This window comes from Glossina fuscipes, unplaced genomic scaffold (assembly GCF_014805625.2).
Source record: "Glossina fuscipes isolate IAEA_lab_2018 unplaced genomic scaffold, Yale_Gfus_2 28, whole genome shotgun sequence".
NCBI lineage: Eukaryota > Metazoa > Arthropoda > Insecta > Diptera > Glossinidae > Glossina > Glossina fuscipes.
Genome location: NW_023998423.1, coordinates 11168020 through 11177577, shown reverse-complemented (window position 1 = coordinate 11177577; position 9558 = coordinate 11168020). Strand labels below are relative to the sequence as shown.

General features: G+C 33.0%; 1 protein-coding gene across 9 annotated transcripts in view; it reads right to left on the bottom strand.

The window, feature by feature from the left end:
* Nucleotides 1-218: 218 nt before the first annotated feature.
* LOC119636803 (EH domain-binding protein 1) overlaps nucleotides 219-9558 on the bottom strand; it is a 65143-nt gene continuing 55803 nt past the window's right edge. For 7 of the 9 annotated variants that reach the window (XM_038032427.1, XM_038032430.1, XM_038032431.1 and 4 more), the window contains 7 exons: nucleotides 7845-8383; nucleotides 7489-7581; nucleotides 6939-7349; nucleotides 4992-5664; nucleotides 4271-4367; nucleotides 750-938; nucleotides 219-677 (listed from right to left, as the gene is read on the bottom strand). In XM_038032427.1, the coding sequence (XP_037888355.1) occupies nucleotides 596-677; nucleotides 750-938; nucleotides 4271-4367; nucleotides 4992-5664; nucleotides 6939-7349; nucleotides 7489-7581; nucleotides 7845-8383 (2084 nt within the window). In that variant the 3' untranslated portion in view covers nucleotides 219-595. The remainder of the gene's footprint in view (nucleotides 678-749; nucleotides 939-4270; nucleotides 4368-4991; nucleotides 5665-6938; nucleotides 7350-7488; nucleotides 7582-7844; nucleotides 8384-9558) is intronic. The other 2 variants (XM_038032436.1, XM_038032433.1) reach the window with 2 other exon arrangements.

The window sequence follows — 9558 nt, the reverse complement described above, 5'->3', positions numbered from 1 at the left end:
TCGTTTTATTTGTTCATTGATTATATTTTATTAAATTTTTTTCTTCACTTTCCAAATAACTTTTTTCCGAAAAATAAGTTTCACTTTTTTTTTTTAGAAAATACTTTCAAAATATTTTTTTTTGTTTTTTTTTTTTTTGCAAATATATTCTCGTGCTTGGGTATATTTTTTGTATTTTTCAAATGAAGTTTTCTGAATTCATTGTTTTTTTAATTTGGAATAAATTACTTTGTGAAATCTTAAGATTTTTTTAAATGTTTGTCTTCGTCTTAAGTTTTTTTTTTTAACCATTTACCATTTAAAGCTAAACACTCACAGGCATTTTTTTTCTTTTTTCCGTTTTTAATTATACAACATTTTACGGATTTTAGCAAAAAAAAAAAAAAAAAAAAGTTACTTTCTTCTTTTCTCAATATCTCTTAATTTTTTTTTCTTTTTTGAAAAAATGGTAAATTTATTGGATAAATATAATGTCAAAGTTTGCTGTTCCAAGTTTTTCCTTTTTTTTTTTAAATTTTATTTTGTTGTTATTAATTTTTAAAGCAGTCATGGAAGTCTCTTAAATTCCGTTGTATATCATTTCATCCAAAACAGTTTACTGGATAACACATTTCTCTTTGCCACCACTAATATCCACCTGTTCCAGTTCACGAGCTATCTCATGATCATCTTCAATGCTAAAAAAGAACGGAAAGTATTTTTTTTTAATAAAACAGAAATTATTATATAATTTTTTAATTTCTATTTACGCAATTTCTTCATTATGTAAACGTTGCACCAGTTCATTACGTTTATCAACGATTGCTACTAGTTCCGCTAGTAGTAGACGTTCTTTTTCGCGTTGAGCTTCAGTTTTACGCCAATCTTCCACAGACTGAGCGGCACGCAATTCTTGATTTAACATTGTATACTTACGTTCTAAATCACTTTCTTGTTCTCTGCAATAATTTAAAAGAGATTTATTCGAAATATTTCTTTTACTTCGTAAACAAATCATGCACGATTCTTCCTTTAGAAAACATCTTTGAAAAATCGTAATGTTATAGCGACGACAAGAGCCATTCGCAAACTATTAAACGTAAACGTCTTGATATTTTGTCCAAAAAATTGATTGAACTTGAATGAATGAACCCAAATGGTTTTGACCCGTTTTGCTTCCACAAAAAAATCGAAACCTAATTGTCTGAAAATTTCCTCTATTGAAGGGACTTTCCGCGTAAATGATTTTCGAATTGAACTCGAAAAGTGAACGAGCGGAAAATCGGAAATCAAATTTGTTTTTCTAGATAATATTATCGACTCATAAATATGAGATGCTAACCATTAGACATTTCACACGATATCTTTATTGATTATAAAACTTAAATAGATATAATATGATTGCGGTGTAAATATAAAAGCTAATTTTGCACGCGGGTGATGGTACAATCCTTTCCATCAATTATCCTCCCAATAATGCTCTCTGCCTAATTCGGAAAAACATCCTGCAAGAATGGAAGGATGAATATCATGAAACCGCTCGGGAGAAAAATGATTGCCATTTTTAAAAGATTCGTCTTTTCCACACCTTTGAGAGTAAAACATTCAACGACTCATGAGCAATCACACGCATGATAAGGTTTACATAAAAATAATCAAGGCAATCCCATCTGATATCTATGATGAATGCAAGCAACACTGCATCTAAATTTTGAATGCGTCTTTAGACTGACTATCTTTCCCTTAGACAATGACTTTTACGAAATTTCTCGTGCTAGCAATTGTCAAATTTTGCGGATTTTTCCTTTGAACATTTTTTCTCTTACTATCTTTATTAGGCAAATAAACACTCTAAGCTTAAAATTCATTATTTTGGAAAATTTATCCGGATTTGAATTTGTACTGTGACTAGAACAATTGTACCCATCAATTCATACTGAAAACAACTAAAGGAGAGATCATGCTCTCATCAACCTATTCTAGCTAAGAGATTTAAAGCATTCACTACTTAGTTGTAAGAAATGCATAAATTTGCCGACAACTATAAGATTAATTTCGATGTTATAGTGCTGTGATCAAAAATGAAGACCAGTTAAATTGCGCAGCTATATCGACTATCAGAAATACTTTTTTTTTCTAAATTGATTGTACTGTGCCGGAGATTAGTTCCCATAACACAAAGGCCCTTAGTGCTTCAGCTGCCCTTTGTTGTATACGATACAAAAATAGTTTTTACCGATTCTTACAGTTTGTGATTTTTTTAAAATTTTATTTGCGAAATGAATTTTCTTATGCAAAAACATTAAGAATACCGCAAAGAGTCTTTGACTTTATCGGTGAGAAATGTTTGCAAGTGATGTAAACAGTTCAAACAAGGCGAAGAAAAGGTTGAAGACGAAGAGGGTCCCGTCGAATAAGTGGCATCTTGCTGACGCTGTGACGCTGACATGAAAAGCGTCAAATCTCGATTGATGCTAAAAACACTGCAATTTCTGCAATGGGCTCTTCGAGACCATTTAGTTAAAAATTTAACCCATACCTTTCTACAACGACCGTACTCATTTGACTTCTAATCATTTCATAAACTCAAAATAACACTTCGGGGAGAAGGGTTTAACACAATTGAAGAGATACAAGTTGAATTGGAGAAAGGTTAGCGTTTTATTGAAGTGAGCTTTAGTGATCTTCTCTCTTCTGACAGCAGTCCAAATCAAAACGAAAGCTATATATAACTCCACTGGTAGAGGTGGCGTAAAACCTTTAAGAACTTCCCTTAACCTTCCAAGATTTTTCTGGGCAAACATAAACAAATGCAATGTCCATATTTTTCATTGCCAACTAATAAGTAATGAATAACGAACTTTTTATTGCCTAAATGAAAACATGTCTACTTTTGACAACATGATGAACCCCACTGTACAGAACGTCAAGCAATCGATCTATTGCGTCACAAGCTTAATGAATACCTTTCGATTGCTTGTTGCTTTATTATGTTTGAGGTCGTTAGTGTATAGGAATAAAACAAAGTGAACATGAACGCGCTATTAATGAAATTAGGATCGATATAGTAGAGGAAGTAGCCAAACGTTAAGCATAACCATAGTTGCCATTGGAAAGATGTTGCATTTAGAACTTAATTGTATCGAAAATACTATAAGGAACCAAATTCGTCTGCCATTCCGAATACACATTCGCGTAGGGGACGACGGCTTGGTAAATATCTAAAGTCAAATCAGATTTAGGCGCCTATGACGGAGGTTGGCAATTGTTTTTCGGTTGAAATCTGACAGCGTTGGCGACACTAATTTTAAAGTAAGAACAAGAATGAGAAATTCTCGATTTTCTTCTGGAAAATAATTCAAGAAAATAAGCTGTGGAGTCAAAGTCAAGAGGGAGCCTTATTTAAGTTGTCGGCGCGATCCATTCTAGTCAAAGTTTGTCATCGAAGGATGACCAAGTCACTTAGTCAAATCAAAGTCAAACCATTTTTAAAAAACAGTCAAAGTCTAACTTAAAATAAAACTCAAACTCAAAAGCATTAAATTGTACGTCAAAATTAGAACCATATTACGAACTTGTCAAAGTCCAAGTTAAAATAAAACATAGTGAAATGAAAACAGAAACTTCAAGTTCAAGTCAAGGCCAAAGATTATCAAAACTAAGTTGCAAAGTCAAGCGAAAGTAAAAAAATTGTCTAAGTCAAGTTTGAAAATTTTAAAAGTGGATATCAAATCAACGTCAAACAAAAGGTGGAAATTATGCACTAAGTGACAAATATGTCTTTAACTCAACGGCTGATCATGAAAGACTATTTAGTGATTGTGGCCCGTTCATCGTCCAGAATACCGAAGGGGTTCTGTACAAATAAATTGCTTGTTTCCTGGATTCGGCACGAGCCGGCCAGCATGGCGACGCAGGCGATACGAAATACACAGAAAAAAAATGTATTGCTTTTCTTCAACTCATTTGGTGTTAAAAAAAAAAAAAAAAAAAAATTCGCCTGGGTGGCCGAGTAGGCAAGAGTCTCGACTCAGTGGTCGTGGGTTCGAATCTCAAGTGCGGTAGAGTTTTTAATAAAGGCCGATAGCCTTAGATGCTAGTGCTTTTAAGAGTTTAGTCTTAGAATTTATTTCTCTGGCGAAATTAATAATAATAATAATAAATAAAAAAAGAAAAAAAATTTTTATCGGTTTCACTCTCATTGAAAAGCCCTTATGCCGGTAAGTAGTAAAAAAAAAAAAAAAAAAAAATTTGTTAAATATTTTGTTAAAATATTTTATGAGAAACTTACAAAATATTTAACTGCATTTGACGTCGTAGTAAAGCATTTTTCTTATTAACCAAAGTAAACCATTGTGAAAGTAATTGTTCCTCGGTTTCTTCTGTTTCTAAAAGTAAGAAGAAGAAATTAATTTTATATTTTCACAATAAAAAAAGAAAAAAAAAAAAAAAAAAAAAACAAAAGTATAAGTGATTGATATAAAAACGAAAAACTTTCAAAATACTTTCAAACATTAGCTTTTTCAAAATTCTAGTGATTAGCGGTTATTGTTGTTATTATGGTTAAATATGCTAGATGTAAATAAGTAAGTATGTACAGAATACAAAATGTTACACAAATATACAAAGACTTTGACGTTAGAGTATCCAAAGTTATGAGGTTTAATGTTGTAGATGAAAGATTTTTTGCATTTGTTTGTTTTCATATTTAAGAACAAGTAACAATAACATAAGCTTGATTTAAATGCGCTTTGCCTGGCGTTTGCGTTTTGGTAGCGTAAACCTTGTGTTATTAACAACAGTAACTGAGAGTGCAGTCTACTAAAAGACTGTTTTGCCAAAAAAAAAACAGCGTTAAGTAATAGCAGCAGCAGTAGAAGCAGCAGCAGCAGCAGCACCAACAGTAACAGCAGTAACAAGAGCACAGTTCTTAATAAATTGTGTAACAGAAATACAAAGTGAAGTTTGCGAGTTAAACAGATGTTGTTTAAAGCAGATAGAAAGAAATTTACCGCCACCGCATTTATTGTAATGTCTTGACGAATCTGGGTGATGTCTTGAATGGCGTTTACGACGGCGTCTTCTAACTCTACGCGGTACAGTTTCTTCTTCGTCACTACAAATTTTAAAATTATCACAAGAGGAATGATTTGATGAGGTTGAGGATAACAAACTATAAGGCTGAGTTGTATTATATGAGGAGGTTAAAGGCATTTGATTTGTACTATTATTATGTTTGTTATTATTTCTTTGGTAATTAATGTCAACAACGCAGGATTTGGATCGTTGACGTCGTATACTATGCGATAAAGGATGACGCGAACGTTTCGTTTTTATTTGTTTAGTTTGATGGATATTATGATGTTGATTCATATCATCTCTACTGCTTAGTGAGGATGTAGACAGCGATAGCGATGACGTTGATGAATCTGATGAATCACCCGAGGGCGTTAAAGAGAATTCACCATTCTCAAAATCTAGCAATTTAATGCGTATCGTTTCACCACCACCGATACTATTGCGTATTAATCTAAGGAAAGGATTTTGACTTGAACGATTATTACTTGGTTTACCGCCCATAACAGCTCGTAATTTTTTCTCCAAACTGCTAGCCTTTTGATCAATGGCCTCTTGTTCACGTTCCAAAGCCTCCAATTCGGATTCAATATAGGAGAGTTTGTCGGACTAAAAGAAAGAAACACAAAAAAAATCATGATTATATTTCATTTGCGTTCAATCTTCATCATTCACTATCAAATTTATTAAATTCGTAGAGCTTCATAGCTGGACGATCAGATCCAAATTATGCCGATATTGAACTAGCTTCAGTAAAATTCTTTCGAAATTTTAAATTATTATTTGCTGTCGAATCTCAAACTTTTCGGGTATTGTAATACTTCCTGAAAAATTCCTGCGATTTCAGAATATCGACCATCAGATCCAAATTAGTAATATTCTTTAAGTTATATTTTAACCTAATATTTGTTGCAAAATTTCAAATCCCACTGGTAATGTAAATACTTCTTGAAAACTTCCCCACATTTCGGGATACTGATGCACATTCTTGTACATTGTCGAGAATTGGGATTGACTTCTGTACCTTTGTAAAGGTAGGAAAGGGACAATTTCTTAAAGCTTCCATCTTCTTGAAATTGGGAAGAGATCTTTGCCAATTTTCAAGAGAACGTTTCTTTATGCGTTAGTTAATGAGGTACGTGGCGATTTGCCGACTCTTCTTACTAGTTATTTTGTAGTTGACTAGTGGACTAGTAATAAAGAAGATAAATCTCACAAAGCGTCCCAATGTTAAGAAAGATCTTTGGTGATGATACTGTGGCAGAATCGTGGCTTTATGAAATGCTCTTAGGATTGTCAAGATGATACCGACCGAAGAAGAAAAGTCTTTGATGAAGACATCATATCACAATCGTGAGTTTGTGAAATGATCTTAGGATTGTCAAGATGGTACCGTACCGCACGAAGAAAATGACGCGACATTTGGATGTCTTTGCACTGATGACAGTGTGTAATAAATAAGATAAAAGCAAATCATCTGTAGTGCTTAAGGCAGTATCAAGAGAATTGTATCATCAACGTTTCATAATCTACAAGATATTTGGTCTAGAATGCTTGTTATCGTATGAAACCTATTTTGAAATGCATTTTTTGCGAGAAGCACATAACTCATCTAACAAGTTCTATCTCAGTTTTTTGAGTTATTATGTATACGAAAAATGGATAGAAATTTCCCCGCTTAGATTCAAACTCCCTTTACGGACTAACAGTGCGTGTATTTGATAATGTCTTCTGTGCTTATTTCTGATATTCAGTAAATATATAAATAGATTGTCATTCCTCGATGGTATATATTGAATGCTCTGTTTTTTCCTAGCTTGCAATACTTGTAAAAAAATGTTATGATCATAGAGACATACGTAATAAATTTTATATCAACCGACCTTCTTCTCATTCTTTGGTGATATACGTTCGATTACTGCATTGAATGACTGCAGTGAACTGTTGTCGCCGTTTGTAAAGCGCTGCTCATTACTTAATCTATGACTAGGGCATGATTTACTATTACTATGTTCGATTTCACGTAGTGGAATTATTTTCTTTGTAGGACTTAAAGACGCGTTAGGAGAACCATTATTTTGTTCAGTTGAATTGGTTGATGTCGTTGATGTGTTAATCTCATAATCATCAGGTCCATTATTAATAGGAGATATAGTGCGTTCCGATGAAAAATTGTAGCGTTTGGATTTAGTTGGAGACGATGGACTTTCCAGATTGGATCCCAATGAGGATTTATGGCGTGTCTCGAGTATTAAACGGCGAGCTTGTTCCCGTAAGCGTTGTTGTCGTTCTTCCTATAGAAGAGAAGAACAAAAATCGAAATTAGAGAACAAAAATTAATATTCTTTTTACATTAAAATTTGGAAAAAGCATTTAAAAACAATTAAAAGTAACCTAAATGATGAATTTTTTTTCCATTTTATTCGTACTTACGTCATGTATGTTTTTATCGTTTTGAGAAATTCTTAATTTCTCCATCATCAAACGTGCTTTTTCACTTTGTTCTCTGTGACGCGATAAAATTTTCTATAAAAAAATCATAAGAAAGAACTCAAAACGAAGCTTAAGCCATACTACAGTAAAAGCAGCCAATAGAGAAAATAAAGCTTAAAAAAAAAAAGTAATAATAATAATAATAATAAATAATATAAAAAAATGATATGAATTTTTTAAAACAAATGAATGCAGTAAATGTAAGGATATGAACACATTTATACTCCCTTGTATATAGCTTTTTTTCTGTAATTTTCTATTTTATTTCATTTGATTTTTTATTTATGAAAACTTACATTAGCTGTGTGAACGTCTAGACTTGTGGGTGATGACGGTGCCACTATTGTTGCAGTATTGTTTTGTTGTTGTTGCTGTTGTTGCGCTATTGGTTGTTGTGCATTGTGATTTATATGCTCATCTTCCTTAGTTTTCGCACTGATGATTCCATTTTCTGCCTTATCTCCCATATTCATGTTATTTATGTTCTCATTATCCTCGATAAGCGGTGAAGTGTTAATCGGTACAGTATTATTTAAATATGAATGCTGTGATGCATTAATGGTATTTTTGTCTTTAGTTGGGGATAACATTTTCCCTAATATGCTTTTCGAACCGGATAATATGAGATTTTTCACATCTTTCTTAGCTGTCGGTGATATCTGAGACTTGTTGCTATCTATGCCGCTGTTAACGGTCCCAATGATGATATCATCATCCAAAGAATTCTGATGCAATAGATGCGCCTTCAAATGTGATAATTGTAAGAGATTTTGCGTTGAAAGGTTATCCGTTTTATAATTGCCAATTACATAACTAGATTCATCTGAAGTTGGACCTAAACAATATCCGAAGAAATTGAGAAAATATTAGTTTTGATAGAAAGTTTTTTTTTTTGTTTTTCAGAAAAGTCTCCTATTTTCCGTCTTGGTCTTTTTCAGGTGATATCCCGCCGAGACTTTTCTATCATCAATTTCTTCTCTCGGCCAATCTTCGTTAAGCCAAGTGAGATCAGAATGTTTAATAATTTTGCTTTCAATTACTACACTGGCGTCAATTTACGATCATTGTAAGCATTCTGCTATCTAATCATTTGAAAACGTTGACTTAACTTACCCCCTAAGTTTACAAATGCAGTCTATCTCGAGAAACTGTGTCTAGGGAAGCGCAATAACGTTTTTTTATTTTTTAAATTTGTATACTAATCCTATTATATCTATTAAAAAATAAAAGACGGGGAGGCGCAGAATAAAACGGCGTAGTTTTATAAAGATTGGCAATCGCTCAGATATATTTTTATTATGTCGCGTTATGCTATGCAATAGCGAGCGGTAAAGAGCGAAGAAAATAATGCCAGATTACTGAATACGTTCCGAAGTTATCGGTTATGTGCTATTTTAAAGGAAGAATATTTTGAACTTCACATGCATTGGGTTCATTCAAGGGTTACATCGAATGATCATTACGAGGAAGGTACGAATAGTAAATCATGCCTAGTAGGGTGTTGGGAAGCACTTTTGGCTCGGTAGGTTTGCTAACAGAGAAAAGGTCAGCCGTTTTGATGCATTATGTTACAGGGTTACAGTTTGAGATAAACACACCTGTTAACTATGTCAATCGATGCATACCAATTTTTTACAGGTGCTAAGCATGTCAGTCCGTCCTACGGCTGTTCAGAAATTTTTATGTCCAACCTATAGGCCGCATTAGTCAAGACGGCCCAAGGATGAATGTTATTGGAAATACACTAAATGAAACCGTTTTTACGACCACTCTCGAGCAACAGAATTAGCCTTTATATGAAAGTAACTTACGATTTTTAATAATTGCCAATAAATGTTAATGAAAAATAGTCTTATAGTAGTATATTACCACATGAAGGTGTAAAATTTGGATATGATGGAAGCATTCGTTGAACTCCTTCCTGCATACATACTTCATTCATATAAAGAAAAGTCTTTATAAGGCAGGAAGGAGGTACACCTTTTAGTTATTTCACACATAAACTAAATG